This window comes from Colletotrichum tamarilloi (assembly GCF_030869305.1).
Source record: "Colletotrichum tamarilloi strain Tom-12 chromosome Unknown Scaffold_9.1, whole genome shotgun sequence".
Classification (NCBI taxonomy): Eukaryota; Fungi; Ascomycota; class Sordariomycetes; order Glomerellales; family Glomerellaceae; genus Colletotrichum; species Colletotrichum tamarilloi.
This window is the reverse complement of record NW_026849392.1, coordinates 646,835-673,151: the sequence shown is the minus strand read 5'-3', so window position 1 is coordinate 673,151 and position 26,317 is coordinate 646,835. Positions and strand designations below refer to the sequence as shown.

At 53.7% G+C, this 26,317-nt stretch overlaps 11 protein-coding genes across 11 annotated transcripts; 5 read left to right on the top strand and 6 right to left on the bottom strand.

Moving 5' to 3' along the window:
* Nucleotides 1-197: 197 nt before the first annotated feature.
* CTAM01_03963 (uncharacterized protein) lies at nt 198-1,364 on the bottom strand (the record flags this gene model as incomplete). The annotated part of the gene is made up of 5 exons (XM_060519993.1): nt 198-295; nt 421-715; nt 873-1,053; nt 1,110-1,168; nt 1,224-1,364. The coding sequence occupies 5 exons, from the start codon at nt 1,362-1,364 to the stop codon at nt 198-200; spliced, it is 774 nt and encodes a 257-aa protein (XP_060385414.1).
* A 1,198-nt stretch (nt 1,365-2,562) lies between these two features.
* Nucleotides 2,563-2,865, bottom strand: CTAM01_03962 (uncharacterized protein; the record flags this gene model as incomplete). Its single annotated transcript, XM_060519992.1, has 1 exon — nt 2,563-2,865. One exon carries the CDS (start codon nt 2,863-2,865, stop codon nt 2,563-2,565), a length of 303 nt encoding a protein of 100 aa, XP_060385413.1.
* Nucleotides 2,866-4,039: 1,174 nt separating this feature from the next.
* On the top strand, nt 4,040-4,204 carry CTAM01_03961 (uncharacterized protein; the record flags this gene model as incomplete). Its single annotated transcript, XM_060519991.1, has 1 exon — nt 4,040-4,204. One exon carries the CDS (start codon nt 4,040-4,042, stop codon nt 4,202-4,204), a length of 165 nt encoding a protein of 54 aa, XP_060385412.1.
* Nucleotides 4,205-6,795: 2,591 nt separating this feature from the next.
* On the top strand, nt 6,796-8,723 carry CTAM01_03960 (uncharacterized protein; the record flags this gene model as incomplete). Its single annotated transcript, XM_060519990.1, has 3 exons — nt 6,796-6,934; nt 7,121-7,759; nt 7,825-8,723. The coding sequence occupies 3 exons, from the start codon at nt 6,796-6,798 to the stop codon at nt 8,721-8,723; spliced, it is 1,677 nt and encodes a 558-aa protein (XP_060385411.1).
* Nucleotides 8,724-8,997: 274 nt separating this feature from the next.
* CTAM01_03959 (uncharacterized protein) lies at nt 8,998-9,283 on the top strand (the record flags this gene model as incomplete). The annotated part of the gene is made up of 2 exons (XM_060519989.1): nt 8,998-9,082; nt 9,165-9,283. The coding sequence occupies 2 exons, from the start codon at nt 8,998-9,000 to the stop codon at nt 9,281-9,283; spliced, it is 204 nt and encodes a 67-aa protein (XP_060385410.1).
* A 472-nt stretch (nt 9,284-9,755) lies between these two features.
* Nucleotides 9,756-10,046, bottom strand: CTAM01_03958 (uncharacterized protein; the record flags this gene model as incomplete). Its single annotated transcript, XM_060519988.1, has 1 exon — nt 9,756-10,046. One exon carries the CDS (start codon nt 10,044-10,046, stop codon nt 9,756-9,758), a length of 291 nt encoding a protein of 96 aa, XP_060385409.1.
* Nucleotides 10,047-10,782: 736 nt separating this feature from the next.
* Nucleotides 10,783-11,028, top strand: CTAM01_03957 (uncharacterized protein; the record flags this gene model as incomplete). The annotated part of the gene is made up of 1 exon (XM_060519987.1): nt 10,783-11,028. One exon carries the CDS (start codon nt 10,783-10,785, stop codon nt 11,026-11,028), a length of 246 nt encoding a protein of 81 aa, XP_060385408.1.
* An 878-nt stretch (nt 11,029-11,906) lies between these two features.
* Nucleotides 11,907-12,146, bottom strand: CTAM01_03956 (uncharacterized protein; the record flags this gene model as incomplete). Its single annotated transcript, XM_060519986.1, has 1 exon — nt 11,907-12,146. One exon carries the CDS (start codon nt 12,144-12,146, stop codon nt 11,907-11,909), a length of 240 nt encoding a protein of 79 aa, XP_060385407.1.
* Nucleotides 12,147-14,424: 2,278 nt separating this feature from the next.
* Nucleotides 14,425-24,127, bottom strand: CTAM01_03955 (uncharacterized protein; the record flags this gene model as incomplete). Its single annotated transcript, XM_060519985.1, has 2 exons — nt 14,425-14,798; nt 24,097-24,127. The coding sequence occupies 2 exons, from the start codon at nt 24,125-24,127 to the stop codon at nt 14,425-14,427; spliced, it is 405 nt and encodes a 134-aa protein (XP_060385406.1).
* A 533-nt stretch (nt 24,128-24,660) lies between these two features.
* Nucleotides 24,661-24,923, top strand: CTAM01_03954 (uncharacterized protein; the record flags this gene model as incomplete). The annotated part of the gene is made up of 2 exons (XM_060519984.1): nt 24,661-24,706; nt 24,754-24,923. The coding sequence occupies 2 exons, from the start codon at nt 24,661-24,663 to the stop codon at nt 24,921-24,923; spliced, it is 216 nt and encodes a 71-aa protein (XP_060385405.1).
* Nucleotides 24,924-25,849: 926 nt separating this feature from the next.
* CTAM01_03953 (uncharacterized protein) lies at nt 25,850-26,315 on the bottom strand (the record flags this gene model as incomplete). Its single annotated transcript, XM_060519983.1, has 2 exons — nt 25,850-26,138; nt 26,242-26,315. 2 exons carry the CDS (start codon nt 26,313-26,315, stop codon nt 25,850-25,852), a joined length of 363 nt encoding a protein of 120 aa, XP_060385404.1.
* Between the last annotated feature and the right edge of the window lie 2 nt (nt 26,316-26,317).

Here is a 26,317-nt window from a genome sequence, read left to right as displayed (position 1 = left end):
CTTGTACGACCAAACTGCTGGAATTCACGACGCCGGACGATCAGGCTGGGGAAGAATGAGAAGCAAATGTGGCAGGGCCACCTCAGGGAGAAGAAGGAACAACGAGGGAGGGCCGCCAGAGCCAGACGGGTCTTTTGCCCCGCGATTGGGGGAACACAAGAACTAATTGACAGCTGGAAACATCTACAAAGTACTCATCACTGAACCCAGTTGGCAGGTAGAGTGAGACTTTTTGGGCGCGGGGAGATGAGAACCAACAGATCAACCTCAGACACATCAGCAGACTTCCCATTCTCGAAAAGGGGAAGGAGCCCCCCCCCCCCCCCCCCCCCCCCCCCCCCCCCCCCCCCCCCCCCCCACCCACCCAACACCACACCCAACCACCCCCCACCCACACACGCGCCCCCCTTCCCCACCCTCCTCCCCCCCCCCCCCCCCCCCCCGAAACGCCACAATCCCGCCAGCCTGGAAACCCTGTGAATCGCAATCCAGCTCGGCGACAGCCCATGCTTCGTTTTCCCTTCTCGCCTCTTCGACGATGCGCCAGACTCATCGCGATGGTGGTGTCCTCGGACATGACCCTGGAACGACGAGAGGCTAGAAGAAAAATGCGACCGCCCGATGCAATGCAGAACCCAGACAGAAGAGTTCCATGGACCTTCGAGAAGCCCGCCACGCATGTCAGAGAGAATGCCGGCGCATTGCCCTTCAGTACCTGTGCGCATCTCAAGTTCTCACACCGCAACCCGAGAGTTCTCCTACACACCGAAGCAGGAGGAGGCGCACCACAGAATAAGAAAAGACCAGGGAAAAAAAGCAAAGAAGAAACAATGGACGAGAAGCAACATAGACACGCATACACACACACCTACGCAAAGTTGCAGACACCTGCGAAATCCGGTACAGGACGCGTTGACAGCGGCGATCTCGGGTTCGCTGGGCAGGCAGCCAAGGACAGGCATTCGGTCGATTGTGCATACCGTACCTATCTGGCGGAGGTCAACACGCCGCACCGCGAGAGCGAATGTTTCTGCGAATAAGACGCTGACCGCGCTGAATCAAAGTTGGCTCGGTCAGAAGGGCGTGCCGCGAAGCTGAAAAAGTGAGACAGGATGCCGACATAAGACTCGGCAACAAGGGAGAAGACAAACACCCCCAAATTTTTGGCCTTGTACGGTCGGTCGGCCGGCCGTGGTGCTGTTGCTGGGCTCACATCTACTAACGTTCAATGGCAAGAGACTGCGACTTGTAGACAAATTGTGACCAGGGGTGCCGTATGCGCCAACCTTCATGAGCCTGCATTCCGAAAGGCGGAATATAGCAATCGGGGAAAAAGATTGACAACGGCAGTTCAGTAGCGGCATCCTGTGGGATTGGGCGACCGGAACCAGGTCCGATGATTGGAACGACCATGATGGACGCCGCCATTCAGTCGCAACATGGAGGTGTATGTACCCGCGTGTGTGCGTGTGTGTGTGCGCGCGCCGTCGCCGCTCTCTTGCTCATGCCCAATTCCATCTCTCCAAGCCAGCCAATTCGAAAGCGGTGAAAAGACAAGAATATCTCAATTTCGCGTGGCCTACCCACGACGGAATCCGAGGAAGCCGTTCGATAGTGGGCATGTGTCCAACGGAACCGATCGGGGCTCAAATGGGAGGCCCTGGGAACCTTTGGGCGACGAGGCTGGAGAGCCGTCGTGAAATCTAGGCCAGGTACAGTTTGGATCCGATCTTCGGACGTGCTAGCTGCAAAGACCGTCTTGGCCGTTGGATGAAATGTCATCGCGGCGTGGCTCACCGAAAGCTAGAAATGTCGCCAGACAAGACGGACGACGAATGTGAAGCGGGTGAGCCGATAAGTTCCTGACAATGGATCCGGCACTGATGGCACAGGGCGGTTGGTATTCAATGTTTCTGGTCGGCGAGCTAGAATGTCTCTGTCTCTCTTGCTCGTTAGGCCCGAACACGCCATTCGAAACCGCCGCCGCCGCCGTCAGGTCGCAATTCTCGTCTTAGGTATGGATTCTAATGCCTATGCAATGGAGGTGCTAGAAGGCCTCAGAAGATAGACCCAAGGCTCCCTCTTTTTTTGGGTTTTTCCTCTCCAAAGGGGCGACGCAATGCACTAGCGATCGATACGCCAGTGGCTCCAACCTCTCTACTGTGTAGGTAGTGTGTACTGCGTACGTCTGGACGGACGGAGGATGTTGTGCCAGTGGAGGTGGACTAGGTGAGATTAGGTAGGGTTTCCGCACCGGAATACTCCATTTGGCAAACGGTTTCTGCTACAGTTACTAGGTAGGAGACCCCTCGAGGTTCTATGACACCACTTTGTATCGCGCCCTTTGAGTGAGAAGGGCCGACGGCGGCGGGCATTTGTGTTTTTTCTTTACTCTGGAGCCTCTTGTCCACATGGTGCCAAATCTTGCGAACTGCCCAAATTGGCTATTGCTGCTCGTCGCTTCGAATGCGAAAATATAGAGATGGCTAGTTACTCCGTAGAGTTTCTCGGTTCTTTTCGCAAGGTAAGTGCGGTCTGCCTATCGGTACGGATACGCCAATCTTACTGCCCGCACACCACGCAGCTCTTCCCCCCATCCCCCCCAAAGTCGGCCGACGACACAAGCCATGGCCTATGGCCCCATGGCAGGCCGCAAGACGACCCTCTCTTAAAAGAGACAAGCGTGTTACGGTTGGATGTAGTGGAGGGGACAAGGTACCGGTCGGGCTGGCCGCCGCCGGAGCAGCGAAGTGGGAGCAGGTTTCCGTGCAACTTGCATGGTGCTTGGCCCAGGCATTGTAAGGTAGGTAGAGATGGTTCATGGTAGCCGGGTACGTACCGACGACGAAGTTTCCCCAGTACCATGTTTTGGAGCACGAGATGAAAGCAGCAGCAGCAGCAGCAGCCTGCTGGTCGCAGTCTCTCACAGAGTGCCAGAAACAGAGCAAGAGGAAGAGGAAGAGAGAGAAAGAGGGGCCTCAAGTTCGAGGGTGAGGTGCTGTTCAGCGCTGTTCAGTGCTCTTGCTCTCCCCGGTCGATAATGGTGTACCTTAGGACTTAGGTATCCAGTAACAGACCACTTTTCTACGCTGTCTCTCCCTCGATGCTGACCTTCTAACTGGGCTGTTGCGGTCGCTGCTGGGCCGCGTATCGGCGCCCACCAAGCTACGACAGATCTGGCTTTAGCGTAAAGTTTATTTCTCGCGTAGTGGATACGTACCACCCCCTTCACCTATCGTCAGGTATCTCTCCACCTTTTCCCACAGTTTACCTCTGGGCCCCGACTGACCTCACCGGCGGCGGGCCCCTGATCCTCACACACTCACCTCACACTTCACCTTTCGTTCCTCACTCACTTCCCGGTTAACTCATAATGGAACTTGACATGCCTCTCCTCATCTAGGTATTGCGCGCGCGCGTGTTTGTGTGTGTGTGTCTATATGAGCGAGAGTGAGTGTAGTAGGTAGCATACGAATGTTCGACCAGCGTGTGTGTGTGCCCACAATCAATTCGATACCCAGAGAGAGCGAGTCCATCCTCCTCCATTCCCTTCTCGGATACACACACTTCTTCGTACCTACTTCATCGACCACTCACACCCTCACATCACATATGGGCAGTGTATGCGATTGTGTTTTGCTAAACCATCCCTGAGCGCGCACTTCCCGCCCACGGCCGCTCCTCTGCGCTCTGCTGCCCATTGGTGCTTTCCGGGTCCGAGAGATACAGAAGTACTCTCGCTCTCTCTGTCTCTCTCTTTCCCTGTACGGATCGGATACGCCTTGGCCCTTGAGTGCTTCCTAGCATCCGTATGTACTACGGTATCAGGCCAAAGTTTAACCCCCTTGTCAGGTATCTTCGCCCGTGCTTTTCGAGATTACATCAGCAGCATTACTTTCGAGATTCTTGTGCACGTCGAACACAAATTTGGCCATTGAGAGTCACTGCTCTACCCTGGCCAGACCCACGCTACCTGGTAGGGAGTTTAAACTTACCCCTATAGACCAAGTAGGTGATAACCCTTACGGAGAAGTCCAAGATGACAAGGCCTGTCGGCGCGGCAAGAGAGGATAAAAAAACATCATTTCGTCATTGTATCGCAAACCCCCCGGTCATCGGAGGCTGGCCGAAGGTTTCCATGGGCTGCTGGGCATGCGTTAGCAAATGCAGCGGTGCAGCAGTGCTGAGCCTCGAGCAGAATTGAGGCTTATGCCGTGTGGCCCTACTGGCCTCAGCCTGGCCTGGCACTGGCACCGGCACTGATATTGGCACTGGCACGCCTGGCTGGCTCTTCGTCTTCTTCAACCTAAGCCTTTCGTAGAATGGGACGACATTGCGCGCGGATGGTGGTGTTCGGGCTGGGATTGAGGTCAACCACAGGTCAAACCAAACACGCATCATGATCACCCCAAACTCCAGCCTCTGAGGATCTGGACATGTCTTTTTCCGCCCCTCAATTCTACGAATGCACACGGAGTACACAATACGGATTTGAACGAGATAGGTATTGGAGATTAACTCACCTTTCTTGGTCTGGGCGTTCCATGGGCTGGCCACACACAGGCCATGCCGCCATGGACATGCCATGGGTGTGGCTATTCCGAGCATCAGCCGGACGGGACTGTTGCTTTTCAGAGTTCCTCGTTCGTCCTCGTAGATGCTGGTATTCAACAGGACTCGTCACCCGCTTTGCAAGGCCCCCCCGTTCCGAGCCGTCAGGTCAACGCAATATGTAAGCCCAGACGGGATTATCTCGTCTTTCTTCAGCGAGCCCACCTCCTCATACGCATTTATGGATAAGGCGGACAGGACAGGGCCATGGCCCATGGGAGGGTATAGCAGCGTTTATGGGCCATGGCAGGGCAAGGCAATCCGCAAGACCATACAAGGTCAAGTGCGGGAGGAGGAGTCGGAGTTTGATTTGGTTGTCAACTTCAACGGATCCGACAAGGCACCTGGGTACCTTTTCCTTTCCCGTAACCCTGGCTTTGCCTTGCCTTGCTTTGCCCATTCCTTGCCGGCTTTGCCCTTCGTCACCTCACCCAGCCCAGCAGCTAACCTTTTCCCAACTCTATGCTTGCCTTACTTACCTTTGACCCCGTTTACGTTTCCCTACCTGCGGTACGGATAAGCAACCCCACCGGGAACCCGTTCGCTGAGATCGAGAGTCGGACTCGAGCCAGCAAGAGCCACAATCACGGGGCAGGAGGTTGCCCACCCACATCGACTGCTACTGCTTGAGGATCTCCCCCTGCAGATACAGTATCTGTGAGAGAGAGCACTTCCTTCCCGTTACCCTGCCCCAACTCTCGCTCGCTCTCACACCTACTCTCTCTCTCTCTCTCTCCAGTCTCCAGACAGACACAACGAGGACCAGAGGAAAGACAAACCCAAAACCTAACCGAACGAATGTTCTTTGGTTTGGGGGAAGAATGCTGCCCAGCCTGGATACCGGCACAGCGGCGGAATCTGGCTCGCAGCAATTCCTCGCTCGATTTCCGCGGCGACTAGTTACACCTTCAAAGTAACTTGAAGAAGCTTGTTGCCTCCGCGTCAAAACACGTAGTTTCCCACTATGAGGCACACGCAGCAAAAAAAAAAAAAAAAGGCACCCGTATCCCAGGCATGCGAATGTGGTGGCCCATCCATCACATTACCTAAGGTAAAGAGGCATCTCACAGTTCTCACTTCTGTTGTTCTCCTAGATTCACCTCACACAAGGTTGTCCCTCACGCCTCCCCTGGTTTCATCTCACGCCCCCTCTTACCATCACGCACCCCCTCTTCTCCCACACCCCCTCCTTCTTCACACCCCTGCCCCGTCGAGGCCGATGGGTAACTGGCAGTCGGAAGGTACATGTCTACATCGCTGCAGTCGAGTGCATCTGTGTAACTTCCACCCCCCCGGTCCCGTCCTGCTCGCTGCCTTGCCTCACCCGCTTCTCTCGTCCTCTTCTTCGCCTTCTCCCATGTTCCCTGCCGCTGGCTTGTCCCTCTCCTCTGATCAGACCCCTGCCACTCCCCTCTATCCCCCAGCCCATCCTTGGGAGATCTGTAAGTTGTTCTCAAGTGAGTTAGTAATTTGCGCCATGTCTGTGCCCAACATCGACTGTCATGTGCCAAGTTACGTCTCTTCACCGATACTCTCAACCCTTCCTCTGTCTTCGAAGCACTCAGGACCCGTTGTACCTACGGCTCCTTGGATACTTTCTGCGCGGCGTGATCTCTCTGCTCTGCCATCCTTTCCATTCTCACCCTACACCTACGAATACACTCCCCTACCTACCACCTCACTTACGGTACAGTCCCACGTCCTTGCCCTCGAGACTGGGCTGCTTTAGCCCGGATGCTTGCATCTCCATCGAACCCCTGCTCCAGACTTCCCTACCTTATGTGCTGCTACTTCTAGTGCCCTTCATGGACCTAGGAGGTAGCGGTACGGTACAGTACGTACCTTTTCCTCTTCTTGCTTGTCTTGTCTCTCTTCATCCTCAACCTTTACCAAAAGTCACTGGCCCTGTCTCCTTCTCTACCCCCTAGATCCATGCTCATCTAGTACGTACCTTCGTACTGAGGTACTCGTCTCTCCTAGCTGCCCTGAAACTACTTTGCCGCCGGCATTCGAAGGGCCTGTTCTTGTGTCTGCTCCTGTCGTCAATAGATCTTATAACTCCAAGATGCGCTCCTCTCGATCTTCTTGATTTGATCCCTGCCTTGACAACTCGAACAACAAACAACTTCACCTCGTCGCCAGACCCGTCTCTCTCTTCCTACATTCAGTCTTCTGCCTTAGAGCATGGCCCATACTGCCGTTGCCAACACTCGATCCAGACCTGTTACCATTACCGTTGTTGCACACCACGACGAGAAGTACGCCGCCGACAACATGACACGATCAGCTTCTGCAGAGCCTACGAAGCCCACCAAGCGCAAGGGTACGCATCACCAGCACCCCTCATGAGATGTCGACGACGGCGGCGGCGGTTATGCGGTTCTACCCTTCTGCCGTCTTCGCCTCGATCATCCCCCACCTCCCTCCTTAGCTCCTACTCTACCACCTTCGTCCCCTTCCACGTTCTCATGTACGGATAATATATTGACTTGGACGCCTTCCTCAACAGGCACCAGAAGCGTCTCAACCCTGACGCCCTCCCAGCTTGCGCGTAAGCGTGCCAATGACAGAGAAGCACAGCGCGCCATCAGAGCTAGAACGAAAGAGCACATTGAGCGTCTTGAGCGCGAGCTTGAGGAGCTCAAGAGCGAGCGCGGCCGCGATCAGAGCCAGACCGTCCAGGAGCTTTTGCGCAAGAACAAGGCACTTGAAGAGGAATTGTTCAAGCTCAGAGAGAGCATGGGCGTTCCCAACGGGCAGTCCTACCCAAACTCAGGTACGGCTGCTTCCATTGCCTCGTCTTCTGCCTGGCTGCCTCTGGTTCGTGCTGACTCGGCTCCAGTGTACGACGACAATCTGAGCTCTATTAGCGGCGCAGTCCCCAGTCCTCGATCCTCGCCATTTCCATCAAACGGTGACTACAACGTCATGCAAGAACTCGGTCCCTCTTACGTGCCCATGCCGGATGCGTCAGAGTCATGGGGCCCAGGCATTCCCGTCTCCGTTCCTTCGACCGTTTCAAGCCCGTCATCATCCGCCAACACCGATGAGTACGGCGCAGGCTACATCCCCACGAGCGTCCCCGCGCCGATGATGGATGCCCGAAGCATTCCGGCAAAGATGAGTGAATATGATGATGTCGACTCTGGTAAGTTGTCTTCCCTATGTCCGGTGGTTGGGTTGCAACGCAATTCTGAGACGCTAACCACTCAGCTTCTAGACGCTGGATACCCTCACAGTCACCACTCAATGCCTCATCAGTCGCAGGTTCCCATCTCTCATCATCATCAGCCGTATCTTCATCACCAGCAGTCGTGGAATTCGTATCCAACTCCGGTGTACTACCAACAACCGTCAGCTCATTGATTCGCCAGCCTGGCACCACCCTTTGGGAGATTCCGACCCTCATCGTCCCGCCGACTTGTCGAATCGACCAGTTGATTGTCGGCTTCATACAGGACTGCCGCCGACTGTCACAACTGAAGTCTCTCGACAACCTCCTCCGACCTGCTAGGGTCAATGTGAAGAATTTCCTCGAGTATCATCCGGCTTCGCCTACAACAGAACCTCCACGATGCCAGCTAGCCGACCTTGATCGAGCTGCTTCCACAACAGTCACGGGTCCCGGCGTCAAGCACCCCATGGCTGAGCTCATCACCGCTCTCGTCAACAAGGCAGGTGTCACCAACGTCATTGAACGCTTAGCGGTCTTCGCCGTCATCCAACGAGCCATCGCCTGGCTGGTGCACCCAACGCGTGAGGCCTACCAGGCCATTGTGCCTGAACTCACACCGAAACCGTGCCAGACTAGAATCCCGCATCCTCAGTGGGTTGATCTCATCCTTTGGGCACCTCTGCGCACTGCCATTATCGAACGCCAGGAGTTGTACGCGAACGAAGAATTTCAAGGCGTATACTCGTCTAGCTTGAGACTGATCAATTGGCCATGCCGGCCAATTGACGCCTTGGTGGTCGACCCGCAATCTGGAGAGATGTGGCTTAGCGACACGTTTACTACACACGCAATGCGCCTCGAAAACTGGCGCCTCAATGAGAACTTTGTTCGCCGTTACCCCGAACTTCGTGGCTGTGTTGCAGTCGAAGGTTCCTGAGACGGATACGATACTTGGCGCCAAATTCTTCACCTATTTACTTGTCCATACTTCACAACTCGGAGCTATTAGTCTCCAATTTTCTTTCACGTCCTCCTTCCTCCTTTGTTACGAGAATGGAGTTTCATTCTAGCTGGAATGGGATGGGACCTCTCAAGGGGGAAACACATCAAACACACACACACAACCACACACGCGCGCGCGCGCGCGCACACACACTTTGCCTGATTGGGTCTGTTGTAGTAGATAAAAACAAAAACGGGTTGGCTTCGTCATGGCATTCGAATGCGGGCCAGGAGAGCATGGTGGCTGGGATTGCTTCTATTCTTTTCACTCACGACTTTTTTTCCTTCTTCTTTTTACCCGCGATACCGGTACATCAGAAATAGGGTGGAGGACTTCTGCGACCAACCCCAAATTATCACTGCTTTTTTGTTGTTGTTCAAACTGCCGAGAGACTTGGAGAAAGGAAGGCGCTTAACAGGATTTTTGGAGGTTTTCTTATTTCCTCGCCTTTTGTTTATCATCATTTTGGGTACCAAACCATTGGGCGGTTTTAGACTTTCTTGGGGAAACGGGGGATGATACACACACATTCTGGGATGGAATTAAAAGAATGTGAATATGGACTTTTTGATGTTTAACCATAGTTAAGCGGGCTGGAGAGGATAAATCTCATCCAGACCTCGCCAGAAACAAACCACAAAATTTGATGAACAGATTTTACACAAACACATGCTTTGGAGAGAGAAAGTGGTCCTATCGACTCGTGATCTTTAACTCCAAGGACTTGGTTGCAACATCATGTGCCCACGATGCTTTCATGAGTTCAGTCGAGCGCGCGCGGGAGACGTGTGGGCAGGAGGGAAGGGGCATGAGATTTGACAGAGATGGGGTCGCTAGTTGATGTTGGGTAGTTTCGGGATGGAACTCTGTCGTCTAGAAAGGCAGATGATGACAACATAGGGACCGCCGATCATCAACTCCCTCGAGTCGCGTTTTGCCTGTCACACAACACTACGGGAGTATAGACTATAGTACACCCCCGGCTACCACAATGCCGCAACGAGATGCCGCAGTGAGAAAAGGGACAGAGACTCCGACGAGAGACAGAGAGAGAGAGAGAGAGAGAGAGACTTCGAACCGAGAGAGAGGGTCAACTTCGGTTGCGTGTTTGGGAGTCTGGACTAATCCGAGGAACCGAACCAGAATACCTAATAGTAATACCAAGTATACCAAGACCAAATCTTGGAAAGAACGGCAACAGTCGAAAACTCTATGTTGGCTACCCCTGCTCCTCGCCTGCGGGAGCGTTTTCTGCATGGCTGGGCTGTAGACGAAAGGGGAGAGAGAGAGAGAGATGGGAGATGGGATAGATACCTCAGACAAACCACCCGCCACCCATCCATCCAGTGACCACCCCCATTACCCCATTACGCATCATGGCATGGTCATACTACGGAAACTCCGTCCTGCAGCTCCTTCATACAAGTGATGAGACTTGATCCAACCGAAGAGGGGGGGGGGGGGGTCAAGGTCTATCTCTTTTGGCTCATTGAGATGGAGAGAGAGAGAGAGAGAGGGTCTCCAACCTGCAAAGTCCAAGACTTTTCTTTTGCTCCTCGCTATGCAGTATGCAAATGAGCTGTAAAAGACCTTGCAAGAGCTGTCGACAGAAAGTGCCTTTCTTCTCTCTTTGTCTCCTCAGATGAGCATGGTCCAATCAAGGAAAGCCGTCTTAACCGTTTTACACTTTCTCTGCTTCTGCTTGTCCCTCTCTCTGTCTCTCGCTTTGGTCACTAGGTTGGCTTAATGCTGTCCGATAGGATGTGTTCCATCTCCTCTGACCATACTGAGCCGAGCCGGGCCGGGCGCTGGCTGCTGCTGTGTTGTCTTTCGCCCTGCTGACATCACAAGGACCCATGTTCCCATTGAACTGTTGACAGGGCTTAGCTAGGGGACCGGTAACCGCACCACCAAAGACTTGACCAGGTCAGCTCTCTCTCGGCCGGAGACAAGAAGGAGATCGAGACAGGATGACAAGGTAAAGAAAAAGTCTATGTCCGGATCGCCGCGCCCATCAGACAAGAAAGAGCCCACATTTGCCATAGTAGATGGTGGTACCAACGAGTTCCAATTGGCAATAAGAGACAGAGGGGCAGGGAACCGTAGACGGTTAACATGGGGGGTCCCTCAGACAAGGGGAGGCGCCCTTGCCGAATGGATAGACGCACAAACCGCGCGAGTGCCCGCTCTGCCCGTCCTCCTTCTGCAACGCCCTGCTGTAGTGGTGGTTTGTAAATGAAATTCAATCTATCGCTCGAACGCTTCCCACCTCATATTTCTGCCTTCAATCTCTCTGTTGCAAAGAGGCCAATCTCTCTCGTCTCCTGATGTGAGCAGAAAAAGATCCATAGATTCAGAGTAAGGTAGAATCGAGTTGGGCGTATCCACTCACACTCCTACACCGGTGAACTCTGTGTTCAATTTTCCTCGATCCGAGCGGAAACGAGCAAGGCCAAGCCTGAATGGGCGCATCGAAAAACCTGGGAAGAGAAGGTCGCAGTATCGTCAACGTTGCTTGGACCCTCTCCCTCTTCTCTTCATCCGGTATGGTTAGCAGTTCGTGTCTATCGAGGTGACAAGCAACTCGGCCAGTCCCATGCAACACCTTGAAAAGATGATGAGCAGAGACCCCCAATGTACCTGTGAAGAATCGCCAAAAAAAGACAAGAAAAACAAAAAGAAACAACAGAAAGCGGTCGACCTGACGGTCGGTCAATCATTACAGCCCGTCATCCACAAATGCAATCAATACATGATTACTTAGTTCCACCGGGTTCCCGAAGTGAACAGCCGGCCCTGGTCCTTGATCGCTGTTCGTGGCATGTATCAAAAATGATAGAAGCCCAGAGCCTCACAGCTCAACTGTCTCGTCGAGGAAGGGATCTTCTAAGCGCATGCTGCTATCTTAAGCGATGTGATAAATTAGCCGATGGGAGAGGGAAGCGACAGGAATCCCCCCGACTTGGCAAAACCATCACAACGGCCAACCAAACGCACATGCTGTTGATCTGAAAGGTGCGATGGGGACGGACGGGGGTGAAGGGTATCGGCCTGGTCGGCGGGTGTCTGCTACACTAGCAGTATTCTTATTCTAATTTGAGAGCAACATGGGACCATCTAATGATCCAAGGACGGCAGCAGGCCGTGTGTACAATACCAGAGACCTGGGAAGCAGCGATATTGCGCCAGCCGTGTCGTGCCTCGTAGACGCCGATCTGGATATGGACCATCCCACTGACGCCCCATTATCCTCCCTTGCCCCTCTCGACATGTCTTCCTTTCCCCATTCCCGGTGGGGGTGCAAGAAGATGAGAATGAGTGTGTTTTGGGCTCGGGTGTTGAGGGGAGGAATGGCATGGATATGCTGTGACGTGGAGTGGGTTCTCCTGCAAGATGTCACCTCCACTTGGGAGTCTTGGACGAGTTAAGCCTCGCTCTCTCTCTTTCCTGTGCCGCACCCGGGCCCCTCCATATCTCTGGGCGTGCTCCAGTGCTCCAGTGCTCCATTTCGTTGAATACTACGTATGTTGCAACTTGTACAATGTGGGTTGTTCAAGGAGATGGTCGACACGATGCGGAGCCCGAGATAATCAATTCATTCAAGGTGGTACGGGCGACAAATTGACCGCCCTTCCTAGACTCGCTTCGGTCTGAGCCCTGTCAAGAAATGCTCTACGCCTTACCTATCTTCCGAGAGGCTGCTGTGTATGAGCCACAACCACTGCCACCATCTTTGTCTAGCCAGCAATGCATACGACGAACGCGCGTGCGCTCAGGGTCAGCCGCTAGAGCCAGACGCGCATGAACGTTCGTGGGCGACCGGCGGAGGTACGGAGTAATCAACATAGGCACGCCGGAGGAGGGGCGATGGTAGGTAGCGAACGTGGCGGGCCCATAGAGAGAGGAGCCAGACCCAAGTACCAGTTCGTCGGAGGTCTTGAGTCTTGGTTCTGGGTTTCGTAGTGTCCGCTATGCAGAGGTCCGGACTCCGAGAATCAAGACAGAATTGATCGAGGGAGATATTGGCGATGTCTGCGGACTGCAGTCTGCCTCCACAACTTGTTCTGCCTTGGAACGATCGTGTTGCCGTCGCCGTCTTGGCCGATCTTGTCTCACAGCGGGCGCTGACAGATGCAGAATAGCGTCACTTGTAAAGTCGAGATCTGGTGTTCAAGAGGTCTTACATCTCAACTCAACTGGACCTCGTCAACGGGCTAGGCGCATACCACGAACGCTCCAGTAGCTTTCGCTTCGCGCAAGCCGACATGATATTATGGGTCGACGTGTAATACATCTGCCCCCTCTCTCAATCACGTATGCAAGTTGCTGTCTCCGCAAGTGTCGAGATGCATCAGACGATCGAAAACCTGACGACAGGAAGCGCTTTAGAGTTTGGCGCCTTCCAAGGCAAACTCCTGAGAATACGTAAGTGATGTAGACCACCGCGCTAGCGATAGATTAAAAGGCAGTGAACTATCAGCGATCAGAGGAGTCGCGGAGTCGCGGAGTCACTGTGACTGAGTGGCAGGGGATGGGCTGGGAGAGATGGGATACGTACCCAGTCCCAGCCAGGGGCCATCATCCTGAATCGAGGCTTGGCTTGCGGGTTTCGTCCGCTCTGCAGGGTGGTGTCTGGCATTTTGTCGACGAAGACGACCAACTCCAAGTTAGACTGCTCTCAGAAATGGCAAGAAACCAAGTTCTGGGTAAACACTTTGGCGCCAAGCAACTTTGGATGAAAGGCAGTGCAAGCGTGTGTATTCGTACCCTACGTATCCGCAAGCAGACAGTATTGACGCATGCAAAAGCACTCTATCAAGGGCAGTAATGACCCGGCCGGGCCAGGTCCGACAGTACCAGGCTGGCCATGTTCGAACCGGGGATGCACCGATACATCAGAATTCAACGGCATCAGAACGCCCCGTGGGCTCGGGACGAGTGGGCGGCGCTGATGCGGGCGGACCATTCGCCCGCTTGCCAGGTGCTGTGTACATACAAGCAGGACTAGGTTCATTTGGCCGTCTCGTTTGGTTTTTTATTTGACAGCTGGCTGACTTGGGTTATTTTTCTCCTCATCCCGTTCCAGGGCCCCTGAAGGTGACGGGGAAGAGGATATGAGGATATTGCCGGAGGGTTGGTGCGTCGCCCACTCCGTCCCGCAACAGGATATGGATGAAAATGCGACGCTGAAAACCGGGGGAAAGGTTGAGCTGACCCGTCAATAATTGTCCAAGGTTGTCATGGGTCTTACAATGAACCCTTTTGGTGATGGTCGATGCGGCAGGGTGGATTATGGAGTTTCTGTATCTGTATCCGTATTCGTAGTGTAGGCCAGAACGGGGACTAAAGCAAGGTATCCGTAACGGTCAGGTAGGCTGGAAATTCGCAGGGCAGATTGTGTGAGGTGGGTGAAGAAGTAAAGGCGGCCGCACATCTCCAGGTAAGCTTTTCCACTTTGGACCGAAGCTCTGGTGGTCTTTGAATTCTCCCCTGCCTTAGAACCTGCAACCCCCCGACTTGAGGTGAATTCTCGCGGAAACACCTGCCTTAGCTGAGCTTCGACATAAGGTAGTAGCAGTCATCTTTTTGGTCAAAATTTTGACCCTTTGAGGCGTAGCGCTTTCCAGCTATGAACCTAGGGAGAGATGAGCGCCCGAGCGTTAATCAAGGCCATGGGCAACCGCATTACATAGATAGCGAGGGCATCAGAGTTGATGCTATCGTGTCTGCGCCTTACGCCTGCGCCTTCTGGTGTGCTGTGCCCTTCACTTTGGTGGACGATATCTGGGTCGAGGGTTGTCAGGTGGTGACGCGAGGTTAAACCAGCGAGGAATTCATCCAATCCAATCGAGTCCCAGCGCAGCGTTCTTGCTACCCCGCCGGCCGGGGCTGGGGTTCGAGCTGGAGCTGGTGCTGGTGGTAGACACAGCTGTGAGCTGGGAGCTGGGTCGTGAGGGGTTTCCACTAGCCAGTAACTGTGCCCGCTCTCGAGTGTTGCCAGGTCCAGGACTAGGGTTTCGAGAGTCTTGGACGGGGGTTGAAGCACCACCGGAGCCTTTCAGCATCCGGCGTTTTGGCGATGATGTAAAAATCGCCGGATTTCACTGCCCCGAAAAGCAGGGAGCCGAATCCTGGACCGGAAAGTGCCGAGCAACTACCAGTGGTCGAGGATCAGTGTTCCACACACACCGCTCAGCTTTGGGGGGCCCTAGGGGATTGGGTTGAGGGTTCCTCTGTCCTGGTTCTGGTTCGGGTCGGTCTGGGTCTGGCTCATTGTCTGCCCACTCGACCTAGTCGTAAAACCTAACCTACCGGCCGGTTAACTCTCCTTACCCGTACCTTACCGTGCCAAGCACCATCTTTCCGCTTATGGTATAAAATGGCCTTGTCGAGGTTTTTGGAATTGGCATTGAGTTTACCAGGGGCCTCGAGCAGACAGCAGGGTTTCGTGCGCGGTCACAGGCGTCTGTAACGGATTTCGATCCCCCTTGAACGAGGGTAGCGGCCTTGTAAGGCAAAGTACTCTGCAGAGGGCTCCTTTCTGGACGCTAAGCTGCTGTGTATAGCATCTCTAAGACGCCTTGCCCTGGTTCATCGTCGGTCAAGTGCGAAGTTAAGCCGAGCTGGATCGGAGAGGACTGGGGCGGGGGTAATGAAAGATGCTTGCTTGCTGGAGCTGGAAGAGGGCGGTTCAAGGCTGACGGAGTGGGCGAAGATGAGGAGAAGAGGAAGAAGAAGAAGAAGCACGGACTGTAGGCTGTCCCTTGATGCGCCTTATCCGTCTGCTCGATCCTGGTGTTGTGTGTTGGGCTGTGTGAAGCACGGATATGTCCTCCGTGTGGTGCCATGGTGCTCCTTTCTTAGAATGGAGGGAATCGAGTGAAGTGAAGCGGAAAGGCGGAGAATTGCTGCTCACCCTCGCCTTGCACTCAGTTCTATGCATATCGACGGCGAAGAGCAAGATGGAAGATGGCGTATGGATGGTGTATCAAGACGGTATGAAACCAACATTTCTCGAACCTAAGATGCAGTTGAAAGACGCCAGTCATGTGGAATGCCGTACTGAGGAGGTAGGTGTTTCTGTTGTACGTAGTAGTGTAGGTCTCCGTCCCTACTAAGCTATTCTGCGCTCCGTAGCGTAGATGATTTGTGGCGCAGAAATACTTTGACCAAAGTACCTTACGCTAGGTACAAGTACGTTGGAAACTTAGCAGAAAGCAAGGAAGGCTGTAGCGTGACGGCGGGCTGTTTAGACGCTGCAGAAGCGGTGCAGGACCGATGCAGGAGATTTGTTCTAGCGCCGAAGATGGAATTTTCCAAGAGGTGAGGCGATCCCTCCCGTCCGGTGTTGGTGCTGCCATAGGTGGCAGGCGGGAATGGCAGTGTGTCGGGAGGATGAGGGGGTAAGACCATACGGTCCCGTGAGAGACAGGGTACGTACTCCATATCATGTCCTCGTTCCCATGCTTTACTGACACCTGATATCCAAGGCACTCAACAGCCTCTAACCTCGACCCCAGGTGAAGTAGGAGCGTGTGTGCACCCTCAGTTGCCTTAGGTAAGGAAAACCACGGACCTCAAGTCCGGCCCCCGGTGCCCCCCGATGACGGGCGGAAAGCACTGGCATTGGCAGGGTGCTTTGACACTTTCCCGCTCGCACCCACCCAGAGACCGAGGGGGACCGCAGAGACCGAGCCTCGAGGGGAGTGGGGGGTCCAGCCAATTCCCGGCGCTGTATCCCATTTCCAGTACGATTGCCCCGAAGAGCCCCAGCCAACCCCGAACATATCTTTAATAACCTGGTCGTCGCTCTTCTCTTTGATCGCGGACTGGGAGCACATCACTGGCTCCTCCGGCGGTAGTTCAAAACAAAAGAAATACAAGCTCAGGGGATGGACAAAACAAAGATAAGCTACATACTTACCTTACCTATCCGCACCACCCAATGTTAGTATGCATGTATCCGTACGTCCTCCGTACGTCCACCTTCAGGGAGGGAAAAGACCCGGCACCTTGCTGGGCCCTCTGCAAATCCCGCCTTCCGTCATCCACACAGATACCTTTCCTCTGGTTCCATCCGCCCACACCTGCTCAACTTCTCCCCTCCCTTGACCGCTCCGATGCCGATCCGGGCCAACATGCCTGTTCCCGGCTTTCACTTCTTCAATGGAAGCCATGAACGGGTCATCCATAGATAAACCTTCAATTGTCAGTAGTCTACGGTATGGCCTAGGCACGGTCCAAAAGAGTCCTACACGGGACATTGGCAAGACGCCAAGTTACATGCTGTCTGGATGACCAGCCTCACAATTGGTTACATGGAGACGAAACGAACCAAGCTATTTGCTATCCACCTGATGTAATCCAGGAACTGGAGAACTGGAGAGTATTCGGTCTGGCGTTACGGATACTTGGCAATCGTAACAAAAGCAAAAAAGACCGGCAAAACGACGCCGTCTAAACAAGCAGTGGTGGGGCTCGGGGGGATTCTGCAACGTGCAACGTCCAACCTCCTCCCACACACAGTCCACCTTCAAATTCTTGTTCTATGGGATGCTCCGGGCCCGTGTCATTGGTTCTCACTTTGCTACCGGTTCAGTCTTGCCTCGTCTAACCCGGACTTATCAGAACCGGAATGTGGCTTCAAGTCTCATTTCTCATACTTCTCAGAGAACAGCAGAGTTGACGGTCTCGCCTGAACTATCCATACCGAGTCTCGGTCAGGCCGTCGTCCAACGATAGGGTTCATTCAAGTTTTTGTTCGGTAGATGGGTTTAGTTTGTGGCAAGACAACACGAAGTGGAGGGCGGGCTTCTTTGGAAGCTTCGAAAGCCCTTGATGGAAGCTTGTCAAAGTTGAGGCTGGAGAGTGTTTGACAAAAGGTGTCAGACCATGGCAATCACATGATATGCAGGTTGCTGACAGGAAGGGGGGGCTGAAATGAGAGCTCACTCGTTCGTCGCTTGGGACAGGATGGCTTCATAACCATGGACGGAAAGGGTCCGAGTCACGACCCAAGTCAATGAAGGACAGACCATTCCAGATGACTTGAGTTTATGGTTTCTCACGCTTTTTAGTCTAGATATGTATGGTTGGTTTACGTATGGGTGACGGGTCTGGTGCGATTATTGCATGTCAATGTTTGGATACCTCAGGTTTTGAAGATGAAAATTGAAGGGTCGACGGCGACTGGCTAGGTTGATTCAAAGTGATGTTCCCTGTCCTTGTAGGTCGTTGGCTCGGCGTGTCAACGAGCCGTTGTCATCCAAACACTCTGCACACTCGGAAACGACCCATTTTGGGCATAGGTGGGAAAGCTGGGAGACACGTGTGACTTCGGGATGCCGAAAGGAAGAGTAGAGTAGAGGGGAGTGAAGAGGGGCCGAAAAGATCGCCATGAGCTACGCAATACTAAGGTGACGTCCGCATGCATAGATAGTCAACGCGGAGCTTCAAGCTGAGCTTCCGGTGTGTACATCCTTCATGTAGAAATACTTGGGTATGGCGATGTACATTGGATGTGATGAGTTTCTTCCAAAGATTGTAGTATTTTTTGGGCATTGTGAGGGCGAGAGTGAATGCAATAGTGGGCAAAACCGCGCTCGAGGTGCCCGGGGTTTTTTTTTTTTTTTACCCTCTTGAAACAAGGCAGAAAGAAGTTGCCTTACACCAGAGACACCCGTCGAAGCTTTTGTTGCCAGCGGGATAATACTCACTGACAACAATGTATGGTATGCCTGTCGGAGGCCAATTCATCGCTGTTTCCCTCTCTCGTTCCCCCTCTCTTGTCCTTGCCTCTTCTCTGCCTTTCTCCTCTTCTGTACTTCCTTCCATTTCCCGTTACCCCGTATTAACGCACGGAATCACGGATCACGGATCACAGACTTTGAGCAGAAATGGGAGGATACCTTGGAGTATGAGAAGGTGGGAGCATGAACGGGCGCATTGGGCTCAATCCAATCGCCAGGCGCGCATGGCCAAAACGGGGGGGTACGATGTAGTGTAGGCAGTGGGAGGGAAGGAGGAGGGGGGATTGCAGTCTGCTGCAGATGGGAACGCGGAGGGGGGAGGGGCACACGAGCGGGCAAACCGACAGGGGTCTAGGGAAAGACATTGGAAAGTGGAAACCCCATCTTGTGGGTATCCTGCCGTTTTCTGGGAGAGCTTCGAAAAGGGAAAGAAGAGGGATCTCCCCTGTCCCGTAGTCCCTGCACGGTCGATCACCACATGCTGACAGGGATCAGGCAAGGCAGGGTCTTGGCTGACGGTTTCTATCAGCCCGTCCAGTTGACACGCCAGTCCTCATTTGGCTGCATCGAGCAGATGGGTGTGTTTCTAGTGGCCTCGGTGGGACTAAGTACCTTTTTTCGAGGAGTACAAACCTCCAAGCAAGTACTCTGCAGCTCGAGGGTACTTCAGTCGAAAGTGGGGTCATCGAGAGCTGATTGCTGGTGCCAGGCGAAAGCCGGAGTGACCCACCCAACCGCGCTCTATGATCCATGGCAATGAGGTAAGGTAGGTACCTCTCTCACTTCACGCTAAGGAAAAGAGGAGGGTTGAGGATTGAGGATTTGAGGGTTTGATGGACTTTGCCTTTTCACGAGACACGCTCGGTTCTGAGCCATTTGCTAGCAACCTAAACATCCAGTCAGCCCTCTCAGCCGTGCCAAAAAAAAAATAAAAAAAAAATAGACAGAAATGCACAATGCGTCTGCAGACACTCATGCAGCCATGGATTCGTTGAACATTGTACGAAGTGCCGTGGCCAGGCCTGGACTGTCTATCCAAGCTGAACGACTGACTGATTGACTTCTTGACTGACTTCACCCCGCAGCGCAGCGCAGCATCACATCGTACCTAGATGAGTAAGTAGCCAAGTACTTTCCAGATACTCAACCACGGTATAATCTACAGCCTGTATCTGTATTACTTGCGGGAAATGACATTGCTGATGCAAATGCAAGTGCATTCCGTCTTGATTGGGCTTCCTTGGCATGGCATGGCATACAAAGTGGATTGCGCCATTACTCTCATTGGAGAGCCTCTTTCTGAAATAGCAGATACCTATGGAGTGCAGGGAAGTGGCATCAAACCCAACCTTCAATTCAGTTACGGATACCTGTACTGCAGAGGTCCTTGACTTTTAAGGTACAGCTTGCTGCTCATGTGTACAAAGTAGTGCGCTTTCGTAATCTGGAACCGTGCCCATTGCTGTCACTGCTGTTCGATACGTTTTCAACGCTTTACCCCGGTCTCAAAAACATCCAGAGTGCGGTATTTTTTTTCGTTGCGACTTTTCGAGTCTATCAGACAGCGATGCGATGCGAGGACCTGTTTGGCACGCCCTCTTTTTGCTTGAAAATACCGCCATCTCGCCTCAGGTTTCGACACGCAGCATACTTCTTCAACATCGATTCGTCAAACTGACCCCGGTACGAGGCGCCACTCTTTCAAAGTAGCTCATCTCTCATTACCAAACATGAGATTCCCAGAAAAGTAAATGCCCACCATCTCACCTCCCACCGTCGTGCAGGTGGGGAGAAGAATCTCCCTTATCCATCCCATATGCCCTTGCCGCAATATGGATACCTTCTTTACAATTTGTCTGTGTGTCAAAGAGGAGAAGCCATGCCATCATCTCATTCTCGCAAAGCAAACAAACTGGGGGTCCCGGGTGTACGTATGCAACACATGTTACCTGCCCAACCATGGTCATTCACCGGATCGCTCCTGCTAATATGCTGCTCATCTCATCGCCGTGATCCAGACCAGGGAGGAGGTAATTTGTAGATACACTGCAGAGACGCACATTGATAGGTACTTGCTTCTCTCCCATGAATACTGGAGGCTTCCACTCTCTATCCATAATACTACTACGAATACTTGGCAAGCATGGGAAGGTCCAACTCTAGCCCACATGTTCCGCTTGAACCCGGCTCTCCCCAGTTTCCCATCTGAACGGAGCTGGGAAGAGGCCGGCTCCAGCTTCCCCTTGCTCTTTTCTTCTCTGTCTGCCCGGTCACCTTCCGGTCGCCAAACTGCAGTGTCTTTCATACTAACGCAACGCAGTATCCTCAATGGTCAGATTTGGTATTCACTTCGCACTCTCAAAGGTGCTCTTTACATGTTAAATGATTACTAGGTGCTATCCCACGCGGTCTGGTTTGAGGTTGTATCGGATAAGAAGACGGATGTTGCTGCCATGCTCGCCCGCAAATGCGCTACGCCCTGCCCTACGGATTTCCATCCACGGTCATGCCTGTCCTGCATTGCCATTCTTCAATACCCCCGCCTTGCCTCTTTACGGTTTACCGGCACTGCCTTGCTCCCGATCCTTTGCCTGCCCGTAACCCTGGGACAAGTCTTCATTTCTCCGCCTTCTTCAGCAATCTTCCGGCTTGGATACTCCCTGCGCGAGAGCTCCCAAATCAGCTCACATTACCTCATGTCAACTCACTTTTGTGCAATCACTTGGCCAGTCAGCTCAAGGCAGAGCCTCCGCTGCGACTCCCGAGTTTCCAGGGACGGAAGCTTCGCCTTCCACCTGATGCGAACCCGGGTCATTCCTCGCTGCGATTCTCCCGCCTTTCCCGTCCCGTGTTGTGCACCAAGTACTCCGGTTACGCCCCAGTCCAGCCCACACGGGGAGAGAGGTTGACTTGTCTTGGCATCCGTCCCAATTACACCATCGCTACATCTCTGCTCAAAGTTTAAATAAAGAAAAGAAGAAGAAAAGGGGAACAAACGTCAAAGCATCAACCTTTTCATAAGTCTATGCCAGGGCAACTCAGGTAGTCCCTTGAATACTACGTCGTTGAGCACTATACCCATCACTTAGTAGCGGACCCCAGGGGCTCAAGGGTCAAAGGACATACTCGTACGTGATATGCCAAGGCCAATCGCAACTTCCCATCGGTCGTGCTCGGGATCTGTTTTCCCTCCGACCCTGGCTGGGGTCACGGCCACGGCCACGGCTACGGTCACTCTACGGTCACGGTCACGGTGCTAACACTGCTGCGGCCGTGTTATCGGACGGGCGGCGTGGGCGTTCAGCGGTGGAGACTGAGGTGCGTATGGGCGTGAACGGGGAACGTTTCGTCGGAGCGCCTCATCCTATCACCGTTTGATCTCTTGCCGGCCGCCTCGCCGGATCCCTACCCAGCCACCGTCAACACGTGCTACAGCCTACCAACGCCTAATTGTTCGTAACTTCGTGCTCTTTCTTCTGCCGGGTCTTGCCTGCCTTAGCTACGAGGCAGGCACGATACCCTAAGGTGCGGTTACATAGTAGTTGCGTTACCTTACGCAGTCAGAGTACGAAGTAAGGTACCTTACCTCGCTCGACCAGCTTTACCTAATACGGACCGTTTTAGCGTTGACTATCCAGGTCCCCCCCACTCATTGCCCGACCCCTCCATCGCTTCCCATCCTTCCCTCCGTGCCTTCCCATCGTCGCGCTCCCAGGGGACCGCGCCTGAGCTATTCGTATGAATGCTCCATGCCCGTAGGTAGTACGTACGGAGTACATCTCCTAGGCATGTAGAGAAGTGAGGTGCTCACCTTGCCGCGCTTCCCCTTGCCCTGCCCCGCTCCTTCACCTCACCTCTCCTCACCTTGAGGTATTCCGTTCCGCACCCAACGCTCACCTTCCTTTCACTCCAAACCGTTCGCCCGACTTCTTCCCTCCATTCTAGCGCCATCTCCGGCTCTGTTCTACGGTTCTGCTACGGAAGCAGCCAGCCAACCAACCATCCGTTCACCGTGCTCAACAAATCCGCCCCTTACCACTACTAGCACCACTACTAGCACCACCACCATCACCACAGACACTCACCCCAAGAAGGAAAAGAATCGCAAAGAGATGCCGTCTACAGTCAAGAAAGCCCCCGAAACTTGCCCGTCCCAGCCGCACGGTCCTCGACCCCGAATCGAATTGGACCCTTTCTGGAAGCTTAACCAAAGCGCCATCTGCCAATCGAAATCATCAACGACGACCGCAGCGGTCATGCTTCATACTTAATCTCGCAAGCAGCCCGTGAGACGCCATGCTCCTCTCCCCCCTTGGTCGTTTCTCCGGTGCTTCACAAGACCATTCTGCTCTGTACTCCCGCTGGTCAGAGCGCAATGGCAGTCTACAGAAGTCCCCTCGCGACCATCCATCCGTCCCAACACGGGTCCGTGGCTGAGGCCTGAAATGGTCAACCCATGGTCATCTTCATGCGGTTTGGAGCCTTCGCTGCAGTCCACGTGCTGGCTTGGCAATAGGCAAGGTGTGATGGCTGTGTTGCAGCACTACTTGATGCCCGACTACACTTGCTATACAGTAGTACGTGCCAGCATCGTCAATGCAGCATCACGATACAACGACGGAACCGTAGGCACTGGTATCCGTCCGTAGTCCGACCAGATTCCTTCTAACCGCCGCTCTCACTTTCTACAAGCCCAAGATATCACCGAGAAATCTTGGATGGCATCGGTGTGTGCGCCCGTATTCGATTGCTTGGTTCATGCGCGCAACACCACTCCCACATGTTATGGTGTGTACACAAACACACACATATGCATACGGATATACACACACGCTCACCCACTCACACATAGCGAAGCAGGAAAGGCACAAGAGAGGTCGAATGTCCCCTCCCTGCGAGTCAGCCCCGTGCAGAATCTGATGCATGGAAACATCTGAGACAGGCGGCTCGGGTTCGTGTGATGGCATCAAATGTATAGCTTTTTTTTTTCTTGACAGATAGCGCTGCCCGTGACACGTGGCTGCAATGCACGTCTCATGTCATGGGGAAAAGGCTATCTGGAGCCCTACCACGCTGCCACGCGTTATGATCTCGACCCTTCGCACGCCTCGCCTGCTTTCGTGCAGAAGGCTAATACTGGCAAAATGAACAAGGAGGGTATCTAACGAGCCGTTATAGCCCCCTTACCCCCCCCCCCCCTTTCCGCGGCCATGCTAAGTTGCTTGAGTTTGGTTCGTGTTTTGGCGGCTCGTTTCTTCGGGCAGGCAACGTTGATCGCCTCGAGGGCTTTCGTCGTGGCCGTGGTCAGTGCTACCTCATGCACATGGCAAGCCGCAAGCCGCACGATGCACGTTGTACACCGCTTCCAAAGTTCAGCAACAGAGTTGTTCTGGAAAGGCGAGACGAAGCAGGTCTCTGCTTGATTCATGAACCAGCGCAAGTTAATGTCACGCTGCAAGTACTAAAAGTGTAGGTACAGTCGGCTACAGCCACTCAGCTGCTATGTTCAGCCAACACCCATCCCGCCGCCGCCGCCATCCAACGCCATCACCACGTACCATTATCGTCATCAAAGTTACCTTTCGCCATGGCATCTTTGCCATGTGCTTGTGCAGCACAACCCATCCGACGCCACGGAGATGGTGTGCAGAGATGGGAGGGAAACGTGGCAACCCTAAGGCTTCCCCTCCGCTCCGTGGCGCTTGGAACTGCTGTTGCGGGCATTCGATGCGACGTGGCGTCGTGTTTCCATTCTTGTGCATCCGAAGAAGAGAGGAAAATGAGACTGTGAGACTGTAGGTGTGATGTGGGTGGCTGTGGAAGCACCTATGGAAGCATTTTGGAAGCTTCGAAGAAGGCGAAGAAGGAATTTACACTTTTACGCCGTTGCTCCAAGTTCGAGGTCTGTTCGTCTTTCGCGAACCAAAACTCACGAAAGTTCTCACCCCCACCGGGAATTCAGAGACAAGTCCCAGCCCAGCCCGGCCCAAGGCAAGGCAAGACCCGTGTGTCACGACATAGGGGAAAAGGAATGATGTGCCTTGGTGTGCTTGGCTACCGGTACCTGCGATGTGTGATACACCGCTCTCTCCTGGACGCCCGCGGACCCTTCTTGTTTCCCGATGGCGGACACGAGCAAGATGGATGGGGGGGAACCTAAGGGTACTGGTATGCCACGCCCATATGGATTCCAAACCACCCTAAAGTACGGATAGTCTACCTACTCTACTACTCACAAGCTTGCATCCCGTCTCAACGCCCGGCCGTCGCCCGCGTCCCCGATGGCGATGGCGATGTGTCCGTACGGGGAGTGGATATACGGCAGCGGCTAGTGCTGCGCCGGTCCCCTTGTCTGCTGCTACGCAATCCTGCGGCCCCCCATTAGAAGAACCACAGCACTCGGCCGGGTGGATTGTTGGATCGAGATGGCGTCCTGTAAGCTGTAGGACGTGCCTAACTCTGTCTGGCTTAGTCTAGCTTCCACACACCCTTCTAGAAGGACTTTCAGAAAAAGAAGGGACAAAGAAAAAGTAAAAAAAATCAAAAAATAAAATAAAATCGGAAAGCCGTGCGAAGGTATCGGTACATTGCCAGGCTCTCTAAATTTTGCCCATGATGCCCTGCGTGTGGCATATTGCGCATATGCGTATGCGTACGGAAAGTGTGGGAGACTAGACTTGAGACTTGGAAGAAGCGGAAAACAGAAAAACAACGCCATATGCAATCGCTTCCAACTAATTGGTCAATTGGCAACTTACCGTCTCTCTTCTACGTATCACTTCTAAAACTTTCCCGGCTTGCGGTTCCGCACTCTCATCCCCCCCTGCCTCCCAATCCCATCAATGATCTGGTAGGTATGCCATCCTTTCCATCCCATCCCCTCTCCTCCCCCCTCCCTCCTCTGATGAGAGCGTACGTAGTTACTCCGTAGTGTAAGCGGGCTTGCAGTTGCAGACACCGGGGGATTCAAGTCACCGCCGCTCTTGCCGCACCGTACTTTTCGGCGGTCGGGAAACGACGCCCACCCACAAAGCCCCCAACACGAACAGGCTTACAAGTTACAGCCCACACCGCTCGGCATTCTCCCCTTCCGGTTCGTAGCTGCGTTCACTTCGGGCATCTGCCCGGGCCAGCATTTACCCACTCGCAACATCAACGAAAGGTCCCGTCTCCCCGCCCCCTGGGCCATCCTTTGAACGTATTGGCGCCATCTTCGTAGCATACATCGTTGGTCATGGAAAAAGAAGGATTGGAAATCCGATACTAGCTAAAACGGCTCTATGCCGAATGGGCATGTTGTGGCCGGAATAGTTAGCACAGCAATGGCATGGCGTCTTGTTCGCGTTGAAGATGAATGGGGCCGCCGTTGCTGTTTTCTCGTTCCGCCGGGCGTGATAGTAGTACAGCGGAATAGAAAGACACACGCCCCTTGTCGGAGCGTCCGATTTCCTTTCTTTTCCCTTGATGAACTAGGTCCGCATCGGTCTTGTGCTCCGATCCTCCCCCAACGGTGCCCCGCGCGGCGATGGGAAGGGGGATGATGGTATCGTTTCCCGGGGGTCCTGGGGAGGGGCTGGGCGGAGTGCGATGGGCTTGAAACCTGTTTTTTTCGTATCCTTGGGCTAGTGATGATGTTCAACAAAGAACAAAATCGTATGATCAGGCTACGGGGTTGCTGTCTGCAATCTGTAGATATCCCCTACCCTGACAGACCAGGGCTGCGAAAATCGCGATCGAGTGCAGCCTCATCGTGATGTAGAGCCTGGTTGTCGACCATGA